Source organism: Lathyrus oleraceus, chromosome 2, assembly GCF_024323335.1.
Source record: "Lathyrus oleraceus cultivar Zhongwan6 chromosome 2, CAAS_Psat_ZW6_1.0, whole genome shotgun sequence".
Lineage (NCBI taxonomy): Eukaryota > Viridiplantae > Streptophyta > Magnoliopsida > Fabales > Fabaceae > Lathyrus > Lathyrus oleraceus.
Window position 1 is genome coordinate 182083117 of NC_066580.1, and position 15201 is coordinate 182098317.

Here is a 15201-nt window from a genome sequence, read left to right on the forward strand (position 1 = left end):
CTATCTTCTATCGAGCGCCATGTCGATGTTGTATTTATAATGTTTGATGAACACGTCTGATAGGTCTTGGAAGCATTTGATCCTACTTTGATCTAAACTCAAATACCATTTGGAAGGAGCCCCACTCAAGCTATCTTGGAAACAGTGGATCATCAACTTGTCATCTTCCACGTGAGCAGCCATTTTACAGTAATACATGATGAGATGGATCTTTGGGCAAGTATGCCCCTTGTATTTGTCGAAATCCGGAGTTTTGAACTTAGTCGGAATCACCAACCCAGATACAAGGCACATTTCTTTGGCAGCAGAACCAAAGATGTGGTCTCCTTCCAATGCTCGGAACTTCTTCTCAAGGAGTTGCATGTTCTCCTTCACTTCTCTAAAATCTTCAAATCTTACTTCATCACCACTAACAGTTGATTTGGCAGTCTGATACAAATGATGTTGATCTTCAAAGTGCGGAACAAGCCTAGCATATGCAGCTGGTGGAGCAACAGTATGGACAACTGGTCGTGCATTAGTGTAAACCGGTAATGGCACAACTTGTTGGACAGATTGCCCCATGCCATGCACTACTTCTGCTCGAGGGATGAAGTCGTAAGGTAACCCATATGGAGGTAGGGTTGAAGGTAAAGACCTCTGAAGTTGGACTTCGACTGCTGGGCCCGTGATCTCCGAAATCACGGTCGCTTGTGGAGCTTCAAATCTGAAATTCAAAGCTTGTAGCATTTCTCTCATCTGGGACATGCCTCCCTTGATTTCATCTAATTCAACTCTAACTCGGGCTCTTTCTTGCTCTTGTTCAACCATCCTTTGTCTTGCTCGAGCGCGAGTATTGTACGGGTGTTGAAGATTCATCGTGAAATTGGAGGAAGAAAGGACGGAGTGAGACTCTATTTTAAAAATGTATGGATGCATGTATGGATGCATCTTGTTTGCAAAACTCTTAGTTAGTTTCAGTTATTCATTTCATAAATGCCACAACATTTGTTCGCAAGTATTTAAAGCAATAAAGCAATAAAACACAATAAAATGAATCCCAAAAGCGAATTTTCATTAATTTAGAACAAAGTTCAAATACATATAAATGCCTACGGCATACGGGCTTTCTGAACCGTAGCAAGGTCGGTAGTCAGCCCTTCCAACATCGCCTTACAAAACTTAATGAAATTAAAAACTTGACGCGGGGTGTTCTCTAGACACATGCACCAATCAGCTTCTTGCAATTTCTTAGGTAACTCCTGCATGCTAGAATTTTCAAATCTGGACAGCCTCAAAAATTTTCCCTTCCACTCAGTGTAAAGTCCTTGGAGGTCTTGAATGATGCGCAAGTCTTCAGCCTTGGTCACCTCTATGTCCCTATAAAGGTTTCTCTAGTCTCTGCACTCACTTAGCAACATCAGATAGGCAGCATCCTGATCCATACTCTTCAGTCCTCAACTTCTCACGTTCCTAAGCATCCATGTACTTATGAATGGTGTTCTCGAGCTCACGAGTATGGATCTCAGAAATCAGTCGTGCTTCCCTCTTCATTTGAAGAGTCAACTTCAGAGTTTTGTTGAGCTTTTGGATCCGGAGTACAGCTTTATCCAACTCTTCCTCCTTCGTCTTGAACACAGATTTTGTACCGTAGAGCGCTTGTCTGAACTTTTCTCTCCTTGCCTCAGACTCCCTGGCCCTTTTGTTGGAAATTTCAAATTCTTTGTCCTTCTTCTGCTGACTATCTTTCAAATTTCCACTCTCTATCGAGACTCGGCTGAGCTTAACCCTCAAGTTAGTATTCTCCAATTCCAGCTCCTTAATACGAGCATTAAGCTTCTCCACATCTCAGGTAATATAGGTTCTGGCTCAGGAACCAACAGATAGATAGAAGGATCAAATGGAAAAGGGAGTTTAACCATTTGAGCCCTCTCTCTCACCTAACAAGTATAAGTCTCTCGAGCGATGACATTTATCTGACCCAATTCTTTATCCTTTCTGATAATTGCTTGCCATGACCTCTTGATGTTCTTCACCTTGGGGTGATCTGCTTCAGCATTGTGCAAGATGAAGGGCTCTAAAGCTTCATCTTTTTGAGGGCCATTCATAGGGTAACCATATTGCCTCAAAGATAACACGGGGTTGTAGTTGATACAACCCTTGGTTCCTATCAAAGGTACATTGGGGAAGTCTCCAATGCTGACAATAACATCCTCGGTTTCCCAATCCCTGATATACCATTTAACATGATTGGAGGTGAGAGAAGCTAACTTCTAAGAGAGCTTGAGTTCCTTTGAGATAAAGGGCCTTCTTCGGGCATATGAGATCTGAACCAGGCATGCAACAGATGCGCACAACATAAAATGGTTCCTCCTTTCTTCTCACGATGCTCATGGAGAGCGTAATGAAGGTCTACTAGGAGGAACGGTACAGGCTTACCAGAGAGAAAGATCCTCACAACCAAATGGTCCACAAAATGGTCAATATTTGGGAAGAGAACTATCCCATATACCAACACAGCTAACACATCATAAAAAGCTTTCCAATTCCCCTCTTTTTCCATATTCTTAGCTTGGTCTTCCAAAAACTTTCTAGAAAAACTGTTGAAAGCTCCCTTCACATCCCAATTGTCCACGACATCAGAAACCTTCAAACCCAAAGCTAAAGCTATCCTCTTGGGAGGGATACCTTCATCAGACTTAGGAAATGGATTATGATCCTTCAAATTCCGGCCTACAATCCTCTCAAACTCTTCCAAGGACGGAGCCAACTGTAAATCATAGAATGTGAAACAACATAGAGGTGGATCATAGAACTGAGCAATAGTCACCGCAGTCATCACATTCATTTTCTCATTTAAGATGTCCAGAATTCTTCCATAGTCTTGCATAAAGTTGTTGAGTTTGATCGGTGTCACTTTGGCACTCAACTCTTGCAGGCTAGCAAGGTCCACTTTCTTGTATTTGAAGTGAAAAGTGCTTCTTCTCTCAGGATTCATTTTGCTAACAAGTCCTGAATTCCTGAAACAATGTGAAACAAACTGAGAGTTTTGCTTTTTATGCGTATGCAATGAATGGATGGATGCAATGTGTTTTCTTTGGTACAAGTTCAAAGGTCCGAGGTATGGATAAATTTGATTGCTTTCCAAAATGGGGTTCTCATCGGGTATGATCTAGGGTTTTGTTACAAAGGACCCCCAAAGTCACTGATTCACAAGAATGTTTGACGCTTATGGAAAATGCTTTTCGGTCATCAACTCCATCAAGGGAATCTATTATGGGTGAGGTTCTCGTACCGACTCTTACGAAGTATTCACCTCGGGAGTCCGTACTATGCAACCATCGACTTGGTTCTAGACATGGTACTCAGGTTCATGGATTCAAAAGAATGTTTGACGCTTACGGAAAATACTTTCCGATCGTCAACTCCATCTAGAGAATCTATTATGAGCGAGGTTCTCGTACCGATTCTTATGAAGTATTCACCTCGGGAATCCATACTACGCAACCATCATTCCTAGTTGGCCAAAGGTTCAATGTTCTAAAATATCCTTAGAGTCATAAACCCCTTTTAAATATTGAAGCTTACGAAGTATTCACCTTGGGCGACAATATTTGCAAAAGGATCTACTTTAAGTGAGTTTCTCATACCGACTATACGAAGTATTCACCTCAGGAGTCTGTACTACTCAACCATCATCCTATCTTATGTTTTTGCACTCTAGACTCAGGTGTAGAGTCTTTTCCACATGGTTTGCAATCAAAATGTCCAAATACCAACATCATAATGGAACCAATATACAACAGATATATCAATATAACAATAAAGATAATAGAAACAATAAATAAAGAAAATCCACACAATTAAACAAACAAAGGCACACAAATGTCCTAACTAGGCTTCACTCACTTAGGGAATGACATCCCCAGCAGAGTCGCCATCTGTCGTACCTCTAAAAAATGTGAGAACACTGTTGGTGTAAGCCCTAGAGGCCAATACTTTTGGTACTTGTATCAGAGTTATTTATTAATAATAAAAGGCTTTTTCTTTATTATGTTTGTTTAATAAAGTCCCTAGAATAGCTAGTTCGTTTAATGTATCAAGTGTGACTTAATCATAAGATCACATTAAACATAAGGACACTATTATTAAAGTATCCGTAGTCGAGCTTTATTGTGAAGTAGGATAACATTAAAGCATTAAGACTATTATGTATATAGAGTGATGATCACATCTCATGGATCATGGATAAGGAGTTATCAAGTCTTAAACATAGGTATGAATATTAAGAGTAATATTTATACCGGATTGACCCGCTATGAGAATACTATATAGAATTTTATGAAAAGTGTCATAAGTTATTCTCATGGTGATAATGGTGTATACCACCCTTGGACCTGAAACCACTATGGACCCTAGATGTAGAGTCGAGTGCCTTATTGCTGATCAAACATTGTCCGTAACCGGATGACCATAAAGACAGTTGATGAGTACTCCACGAAGCATGCTGAGGGACATGAGTGACCTAGATGGAATTTTCCCATCCTGCGTAATAGGATAAATGTCTATGGGCCCAATATTGAACTGGACAAGGATGACACGGTCTATGTCTTGTGTTCAATATAAACATAAGGGCAAAAGGGTAATTGTACACATAAGTATTATCACAAAAGGATTTGTAAGATCACATGACATTTTCGTGTCTTAGGTAGCAGTTTTGTGTTGCTAGATACTGCTCACTATTTATTATATTAAATACGTGATTTAATATAATTGCTAATGTCGCGAAAACCTATAGGGTCACACACAAAAGGACGGATTGATGAGAGATAGAGTAACTAAGGAACACCATAAGGTATGGTGCACTTAAGTGAATTGTAGAACATCGTAAGGTACGGTGTACTTAAGTAGAATACAAAATATGGTAAGGTACCACGCGCTTAAGTGATTTTGGCATATTATAAGATATGGGCCACATACACTTAAGTGGGCTTTTTAGCTTGCAGCCCACACAAGTGGTTCTATAAATAGAACCCTTGTGCAAAAGAATTTGTGTAGTTGCAATTTAGTTTCTCTCTCTCTCTCTCTCTCTCTCTCTCTCTCTCTCTCACTCAAAGTCTTCATTCGTAGCAGCTAGCACTGAGATTGAAGGAATCTGTTCATGTGGACTGAGTAGAGGCGTTGTCATCGTTCAACGTTCGTGATCGCTCCGTAGATCTGCATCAAAGGTTACAATCTCCACAAGAGGTAACGATTCTATCACTGATCATGCCCATTCGTAAGGATCACTAAAGGAGAAATTTTTTAAATTCCGCTGCATTTTGGATCACTCTTCTTCTTCAGTGGTATCAGAGCCACTTATGAAACCATGCATCTGATAACTGTTTATTTTTTGTATTTTCTGTATTAATAAGATTAAAAGACGGAATGAATCAAAGAATAAATGAGTAATTAAATTTGGCATCCCCGGCTAACTCTGCGTAGTGTGATCGGTCGCCGAAATTTAATTTGGTTTTAATAAATTAACAAAATTTAAATTAATAATAATAATGTGTTTATTATTATTATCTTGTGGTGATCGGTTATGGCCTTAGTTTTCCTTTATTTTGTTTTAGGATTTTAAAATACGACCTGCGTGTCATGCCTCTCTTTTAATCTCTTAATGTAACTTCTTTTCTCATCTCACTCCCTCGTATGTAAAACGAGTTTCTTTTATGTAATGTAATATCATGAAGAAAGAGAAGAATACAATACCAAAGGAGGACAACCTTTAAGATCTTGCTTGGATAAGCTTAGATCGTTATTAGGTTAGCTTAGGTTCTCTCATTGGCTTGGGAGAACAATTGCGCTAGGGGCCTTAACTGTTTCATTATGTATGTTGGTGCATGTGAATGTATGTTGATACATGAGAGAGACGATTTATATGATAAATAAGCCGGTGAGATCAGAATAATTGCAAATTTCCTCAAATTAAATATTAAGTTTATGCTTTCCAAGTTTTAGCACTCATCAAGACTAACATCGGATAATGTAGGTTTCGCCTACGCGAGGAGCATGTTCTATATTATTAAGGTGCGATGGGATAATTGTAATATCCAATTTCTAAAACAATGGGTCAAACTTAACTAAACAAATTAATAAGATTATATATGTTTAGAAGCAAGAGTTGGAAATGATCCATGTGATGGATTGGAATAAGGAGTTATTCACCCAACTAAAATATTCGAGAGTTGTATTAGATACAATTGGAAGGAGTTCCTACCTAAATAACCTATTTTTGTGTAATTCGCCTACGCAGACTTAAAACAAAGTGAAATATGGATCTTGACCCACTAGAAAATCTTCCAACGGGATTTTCCGAATCAAATGGTGAGGGTCATTTGTTTTGAGTAAAATAGTGGGAGCATATTTAATTAAAGGCCTAATTAAATATGTTATTGATACTTATATTTTCATTATGTAGATTACCATGACAACAAACACCTCTAACAACATTTTGCGATCAATCCTTGACAAGGAAAAATTGTCTGGGATAAATTTTCTAGATCGACACTGAAATCTAAGGATTATCCTCAAACATGATAGAAAGCTGTATGTCTTGGAGAAACCTGTTCCTGAAGAGGAACCTCCTAGTTTTGTATCTAAGGCAGAAAGAGATGCTTATAAGAAGCATGTCGATGATGCCAATGAAAATGCTTGCCTCATGCTAGCTACCATGAACTCAGAGTTGCAAAAGCAACATGAGAATATGGCAGTGTTCGATATGATCGAACACCTGAAGATGCTCTATCAAGAGCAAGCAAGGCATGAAAGGTTTGAAGTTTCAAAAGCCCTTTTTCAAGGCAAGTTAGTTGAGGGAGCCCCTATAGGTCCCCATGTGCTCAAGATGATTGGGTATGTGGAGAACCTTGAGAGATTGGGTTTTCACCTCGGAAAGGAACTTGCGACTGATTTGATCTTGCAATCGTTTCCACATAGATTCAGTCAATTTGTCCTTAATTTAAATATGAACGATATGGACAAATCTCTTCCTGAACTGCTAGCCATGTTAAGAACTGCTGAGCAGAATCTAAAGTCAAAAGGGAAGTCCATTCTGATGATCGGAAATGGAAAGAGACAGAACAAAAGACCCACCAAGCAGGGTGATAAAGGGAAAGGCAAGGAAGTTGCCAAACCCAAACCCATTGTTGCTGCTTTGAAGCCTAGTGGAGGCATAGCAAAGGAAGTCACCTGCTTCCATTGCGGTAAGACCGGACACTGGAAGAGAAACTTCCCAAAGTACCTGGAAGATACGAAGAATGGAGTAGAGACTTCAACTTCAAGTATTTTTGTTATTGAAATTAATTTATCTACTTCTACATCATGGGTATTAGATACTGGATGTGGTTCTCACATTTGTACCAATGTGCAGGGGCTAAAAAGGAGTAGAGATTTGGAAAAAGGTGAAATTGACCTACGAGTTGGCAATGGAGCAAAGGTTGCTGCTTTAGCCATATGAACTTATGTATTCACTTTACCTAGTGGTTTAATAATTCAGTTAGAGAACTGTTATTATGTACCTGCAATTAGCAGGAATATTATTTCTGTTTCTTGTTTGGACAAGTTTGGTTTTTCATTTATAATAAAGAACAATTGTTGCTCAATTTATTTGAATGATATATTCTATGCTAATGCACAAATGAACAATGGACTATATGTCCTTGATCTTGAAATGCCTATTTATAACATTAATACTAAAAGGATGAAACCTAATGAGTTAAATCCAACTTACCTTTAGCATTGTCAATTAGGCCACATAAATGAGAATCGCATTTCCAAACTCCATAAAGATGGACTCTTGGACTCTTTTGATTATGAATCATGTGAGACATGCAAATCTTGTTTAATTGGAAAGATGACAAAGTCTCCATTCACAGGAAAAGGTGAAAGAGCTAATGATCTTTTGTCCCTCATACATACTGATGTATGTGGACCACTGAACATACCATCCAGAGGAGGTTTTCAGTACTTCATCACATTTACTGATGATTTCAGTAGATATGGTTATGTGTATTTAATGAAACACAAATCAGAGTCCTTTGAAAAATTCAAGGAATTCAAGAATGAAGTACAAAACCAACTAGGTAAGAATATTAAAACTCTTCGATCAGATCGAGGTGGTGAGTATTTAAGCCTAGAGTTTGATGACCATCTGAAAAAGTGTGGGATCCTATCCCAACTTACTCCTCCTGGAACACCTCAATGGAACAGTGTATCTGAGAGAAGAAATCGAACCTTGTTAGACATGGTCCGATCCATGATGAGTCACGCCGATCTTCCAAACTCTTTTTGAGGACATGCACTATTGACAGCAGATTACACACTTAACCGTGTTCCATCCAAAAAGGTTGAGAAGACACCATATGAGATATGGAGTGGTAAGAAACCACATATGTCTTACATGAAGATTCGGGGTTGCGAAGTTTATGTGAAACGAAAAATTTCAACTAAGCTTGAGCCCAAATCTGACAAATGCTTATTTGTGGGGTATCCTAAAGAAACAAGAGGGTATTACTTCTACAATCCTTCTGAGGGAAAAATGTTTGTCGCTCGAACTGGAGTTTTCCTAGAAAAGGATTTTATTTCCAAAGGAATCGGTGGGAGGAAAGTAGAGCTTGAAGAAATTCAAGAATCACAAAGCAATGATACACCTATGGAGGAATTAGAGCAGGAAACACAAGTAGTTGTGGAAGAGCAACCTGCTCAAGTAGAACAAGACCAGCGTAGGTCAAGCAAGACACGTCACCTACCTGAGAGATATGGATATCTCATAATTGGTCAAGGTGATGTATTACTCATGGATCAAGATGAGCCTGTGACCTACCAAGAGGCCATAATCGGTCCCGAGTCTGAGAATTGGCTAGAAGCCATGAAACCTGAAATGGATTCCATGTACACAAACCAAGTTTGGACCTTGGTAAAGCCTCCTGTAGAAGTTATCCCTATAGGATGCAAGTGGGTCTTCAAAAAGAAGACTGGCATGGATGGTAAGGTACATACTTATAAGGCAAGACTGATTGCAAAAGGATATAAACAAATTCATGGGGTTGACTATGATTAAACCTTTTCACCAGTTGCAATGCTTAAATCTGTTCGAATTTTACTTGTTATCGCTGCATATCATGATTATGAAATATGGAAGATGGATGTCAAAACTGCTTTCCTTAATGGGAATCTTTTTGAGGATGTGTACATGACACAACCTGAAGGATTTGACATACCAGAAGAAGCCCAAAAGATATGTAAGTTACAAAGATCAATTTATGGATTGAAGCAAGCTTCCAGAAGCTAGAATCTTCGTTTTGATGAAACAGTAAAACAATTTGGATTCATCAAGAACGAAGATGAGCCTTGTGTCTACAAGAAGGTTAGTGGGAGCATGATTGTTTTCCTAGTATTATATGTAGATGACATATTACTCATTGGAAACGATGTCCCTACCCTACAACAAGTAAAGTCTTGGTTAGGGAAATGCTTTTTTATGAAGGACCTGGGTGAAGCAGCCTATATATTAGGAATCAGGATCTATAGAGATAGATCATAAAAACTGCTTGGCCTAAGTCAGAGTACATACATAGACAAAGTGCTGAGACGCTTTAATATGCATGATTCCAAGAAAAGATTCATACCTATGCAACATGGCTTGTGTCTATCAAAAACACAATCCCCTTCAACTAAGGAAGAAAGGGATCGCATGAATAAGATTCCATATGCATCTGCAATGGGATCTATTATGTATGCCATGTTATGTACTCGACCAGATGTCTCATATGCTTTAAGTGCAACGAGTAGGTACCGATCGGTTCCCGGTGATGCTCATTGGGTAACTATCAAGAATATCCTTAGTATTTGAGAAGGACTAAGGACTCATTCTTGATATATGGAGGTCAGGAAGAGCTTGCTGTAAATGGATACACTGATGCTAGCTTCCAGACAGATAAGGATGACTTTAGATCGCAATTTGGTTATGTGTTTTGCTTAAACGGTGGCGCAATGAGATGGAAAAGTTCAAAGCAAGATACAATTGTTGATTCTACAACCGAGGCCGAGTATATTGCTGCCTCAAGTGCAGCAAAGGAAGTTGTTTGGACCAAAAAGTTCATTAGTGAACTTGGCATAGTTCCTAGCATTGTGGATCCCATTGGTCTCTATTGTGATAACAATGGTGCTATCGCACAAGCTAAGGAGCCTAGATCACACCAATGATCCAAACACATACTTAGGCGTTATCACCTCATTCGAGAGATAATAGATAGAGGAGATGTGAAAATATGCAGAGTACCTACACTTGAAAATATTTCTGACCCACTGACAAAGCCTCTTGCGCAGCAGAAGCATGATGGCCATACTAGATCTATGGGCATTAGGGGTATGCCTGATTGGCTCTAGTGCTAGTGGGAGATTGTTGGTGAAAGCCCTAGAGGCCAATACTTTTAGTACGTGTATCAGAGTTGTTTATTAATAATAAAAGGCTTTTTCTTTATTATGTTTGTTTAATAAAGTCCCTAGAATAACTAGTTTGTTTAATGTATCAAGTGTGACTTAATCATGAGATCACATTAAACATAAGGACATTATTCTTAAAGTATTCGTAGTCGAGCTTTATTGTGAAGTGGGATAACATTAAAGCATTAAGACTATTATGTATATATAGTGATGATCACATCTCATGGATCATGGATAAGGAGTTATAAAGTCTTAAACATATGTATGAATATTAAGAGTAATATTTATACTGGATTGACCCGCTATGAGAATACTATATAGAATGTTATGAAAAGTGTCATAAGTTATTCTCATGGTGATAATGGTGTATACCACCCTTCGACCTGAAACCACTATGGACCCTAGATGTAGAGTCGAGTGCCTTATTGCTGATCAAACGTTGTCCATAACCGGATGACCATAAAGACAGTTGATGGGTACTCCATGAAGCATGCTGAGGGACATGAGTGACCTAGATGGAATTTGCCCATCCTGTGTAATAGGAAAAATGTCTATGGGCCCAATATTGAACTGGACAAGGATGACACGGTCTATGTCTTGTGTTCAATATAGACATAAGGGCAAAAGGGTAATTGTATACATAAGTTTTATCACAAAAGGATTTGTCAGATCACATGAAATTTTTGTGTCTTGGGTAGCAGTGATGTGTTGCTAGATATCGCTCACTGTTTATCATGTTAAATACATGATTTAATATAATCTTCAATGTCGCGAAAACCTACAGGGTCACACACAAAAAGATGGATTGATGAGAGATAGAGTAACTAAGGAACACTGTAAGGTACAATGCACTTAAGTGAATTGTAGAACACCATAAGGTACAGTGTACTTAAGTAGAATACAAAATATGGTAAGGTACCACACACTTAAGTGATTTTGGCATATTATAAGATATGGGCCACATACACTTAAGTGGGCTTTTTAGCTTGCAGCCCACACAAGTGGTTCTATAAATAGAACCCTTGTGCAAAAGCATTTGTGTAGTTGCAATTTCGTTTCTCTCTCTCTCTCTCTCTCTCTCTCACACACACACACACACACACACACACACACACACACACACACACACACACTCAAAGCCTTTATTCATAGAAGCTAGCACTGAGATTGAAGGAATCTGTTCGTGTGGACTGAGTAGAGGCGTTGTCATCGTTCAACATTCGTGATCGCTCCGTAGATCTGCATCAAAGGTTACAATCGCCACAAGAGGTAACGATTCTATCACTGATCATGTCGATTCGTAAGGATCACTAAAGGAGAAATTTTTTAAATTCCGATGCGTTTTGGATCACTCTACTCCTTCAAACACGACCTAGCGAAGCGCAATCGTACGCTCGCAAAGGAGGACTGAACAGAGTCACCACCGAACTTTATTTATTCCTAAAAAGGAAAGGAGAAATATCGATAAAACCCAAGAAAGAACGACAATGATTATGGTCGTCGCAACCAAATCAGGGTTCAGGAGTCGGTTACGCATGGGGAAGGTATTAGCACCCCTCACGTTCGTTGTACTCAACGAGAATCGTTAGGTTAGTTGTGCGTGTTAGTGTTAGTTTGAAATATTAGGCTTCTCAAGTTATTAGGTGGGAAAGAAAGAATGGAAGAGAGAATAATGTTTTTGGATTTTAACGAAGGGGGCTAAACCTAAGTTTTTTTTATTAATGGGCGTGACAAGATTTACAAATCCTGCTCCTACGTATCTCCGGTGCAATAGAGAACTCAAGGCTTACGTAGTTCTGGGTAGAAAAATGTTTGTTTGTTGGTCGATTTTAGTGAAAGCTACTTTGTGTCAATCGATGAAAACATTGTTGGACTACCCAAAACAAGTGGAGAAGGGGACGTTTGCATCACGGCCGAATGGATTTACAAATCATTATCCGCGGGCAACGTCGCAAGCTTGCTCACACGTTCAAGTGGACGAAAAATTGCTTTGCATCATCTTTAAACGGAATACCTTTCATTTGAGAAAGGGTTTAAGGGTCAATCGCACGACGGCGAGAAAAGAATTGGATTGGTTTGATGTGTTTTGAGTAATGGCGAGAACTTGGATGGGCGAGATATCCATCTCGAATCCTAGTCTCTGGAGTGCGTGGTATCCACCACATTCCATTTTCACTTTACTTGCAAAAGTATTGAATAAGAATTAAGTGTTTTTGAATTTGATTGAGAAAGGGTTTTACGAAACCGTGTTGATGACTTTGGATGATGGCGAGAACTAAGATAGGCGAGATATCCATCTCGAATCCTAGCCTCAAGAGTGTGTGGTATCCACCATGTTCCATTTCCATTTTTATTAAAAAGTCTTAAATAGGAATTAAGTATTTTTGAGTTTTTATTGTGAAAATGGCTTGACGTTGGATCAAGCATTTGATGAGCAATTGAGAAAGATTTGAATGACATGGTTTGAAAGAAATTGTTTGAAATAAGTGGAATAGGTAGAAATGGATGGATTTATTTATTGAGAAAATATTCGACGTTGGATCAAGTCATTATTTTTGATGTTTTCGAAATGATGTTGATTTTATTCTTGTGTTAGTAATTAGCTAAATAGTTAAGCAAATAAAGAAATAAAACAGTAAAATTATTACACGTTATGGGAATGGGGGTACATTTTGTTGAATGGGGGTTCAAGATAGAGAAATAATTAAATCGGGCCCAATCAAATGAACAAATCATGCATGAGTGTAGTTGCGAGGGGATGGTCTCATTGTAAGAAGGCCCAAGAGTAAGCCATGTGAAGAAAACAACAAACACAAAGTTATATTTTACAAGATAATCAAAAATTAAATCAAACAGAGTAAAATCGGGACGTGCATGGATTAAAATCGGGATGCGAGGATGTGAATCAAGGTCACATGATGCAAAGACCTACAAGGCGGGTGGAAATTGAGGAGAAAACAACAACTAGGTAATATGCTCAAAAGCCGGTTTGCGCACATTGACAACAATCAAAATGTCCTATGCGATTAATTAAAACGCGACGAAATACTATCAATATATTGATGAAATGATCATGGAATAACAACATGGGAATTGTTGAACCCATAAATTAAGATCGGTGTTTAACAATAAATCAAGGATAACGTTGAATTGTGGGAGAGATCAAAAGAAATAAAACAAAAGTTAAATAAGTTGGACTAGGGTCGAACCCAAGACCTAGTGATAACCCGAAGAAATAAACTCAATGAAAAGCCTACATCTCTTTACATCAAAGAGGAAGCAAATAAAGGAGTGGAAAATAAATGGTTATCAAAACAGACTCTGCCATACACAAGTATCGAACCCGTGACCAGGGAGGGAGCAAAGAAGCTTCACACCCACCTGGCCAAGAGCCACAAGCTGTTAAGCTACAACCAAATAAAATACAAAAGGGAGGCGACAAACAACTAATGTAAAAAAAAGGGCCCCCTCACGGGCCGTGGGATACAGATCAATACAAAAGCCCAATCAAGATTTTGGACCAAACGGGCTCGGGTCAACGAACATCCACTTCACAAGTTGGCCCACATGGAAGTAAGCAAGGGAAACCAAAGGATAACCCTAGCCGCATGGCTGTTGGGTGCGGATGACGAGGGCCAACCACCATTAATGCTAGCTGGCAGCAATTAATGGAAAGCTGCTGCATAGAAAAACCAACTGGCAACCTCTAAGAGGGGCACAATAAACGAACTTTCAACAAAATATTTCCCAAGAAAAAAATCAAAATAAAGAATAAAATTAGAGGAACCAAAATGAGGCAAACGAGAAGATATTCGTCTCCTACTTTTCAAAATCCAATCTTTTTACCAAAAAGCTTAAATTCTTTCATCTCTGAACTTAAAGGGCAAAACTCAACAGAGGAAAACGAAAATGCACAAAACAAGATTTCCATCTAAAGGTCATACAGGGACGACGGCGAACGACGCTCAAATTGGAAAAGTAAACAAAACTTAGCATAACAATAACATGCTCCTCATTTAACCTAAGGTCAACAATGGATCATTACCGGTCATGATCAACAAGAACACATGATTTGCAAGAAAATCTTACCCGTTGCAGCAAAATCAAGCGGTGATTTGAAAAGGTAACAACTCGTCCAACCTTCTTTAACCCAAGCTTCGTTCTCCTTTCTCTTCCTTTCGAGTGGATCCTCGATTTTCTATTGAGGGTTCGTCGCTTTCCTCTTCTACTCCACCCAAAATCCTCTCTACTTCGTTTTCTTTTCAGCCCCTCTATTTTGTATCCCCAAAAACCTAATTATCCTCTCTCCTCCTTATTCCGAAAATATTCCTTCTATCCTTCTAACCATTAGCTCCTCCTGAGTAGTGGAGCGAGTCTGTACGGAAAATGTTTGGGAAATTTTATCCTCATCTGACCTGATGGTCCCTCTTCAATTCCTAATCCTAACCCTTCACCATTGGTAATAGGTAATTTACTGTTGTAAATTACTTGACGAATTTAAACAGGTTAGGACATGTGTTTACGGGCTTGTCGTAATAGAATGGAATTGTACTAATTTGTGGATTGTGTTGTTGATGTTTGCAGGGAGATACATTGTGCTGAGTTTGGGATGACGTTTGTGAGCATAAGGGTTGGTTTATGAACCAAGCTAGCTCTGGTGCGGTTATGGTGAGGGTTTGGTCAAGGTAACAATGGCAATTCTATTATGGCCAAAGCGTCAAAATGCTCACATTCACT

At 38.9% G+C, this 15201-nt stretch overlaps 1 protein-coding gene across 1 annotated transcript; it reads right to left on the reverse strand.

Annotated features, from left to right (window-relative positions):
* LOC127122524 (uncharacterized) lies at positions 1–858 on the reverse strand. Its single transcript, XM_051052845.1, has one exon. It carries the CDS (start codon positions 856–858, stop codon positions 1–3), a length of 858 nt encoding a protein of 285 aa, XP_050908802.1.
* Positions 859–15201: the final 14343 nt, after the last annotated feature.

Bases quoted from the DNA above. Each gene is read 5' to 3' on its own strand.
- LOC127122524 (XM_051052845.1), bottom strand. From the start codon at position 858: ATGAATCTTCAACACCCGTACAATACTCGCGCTCGAGCAAGACAAAGG.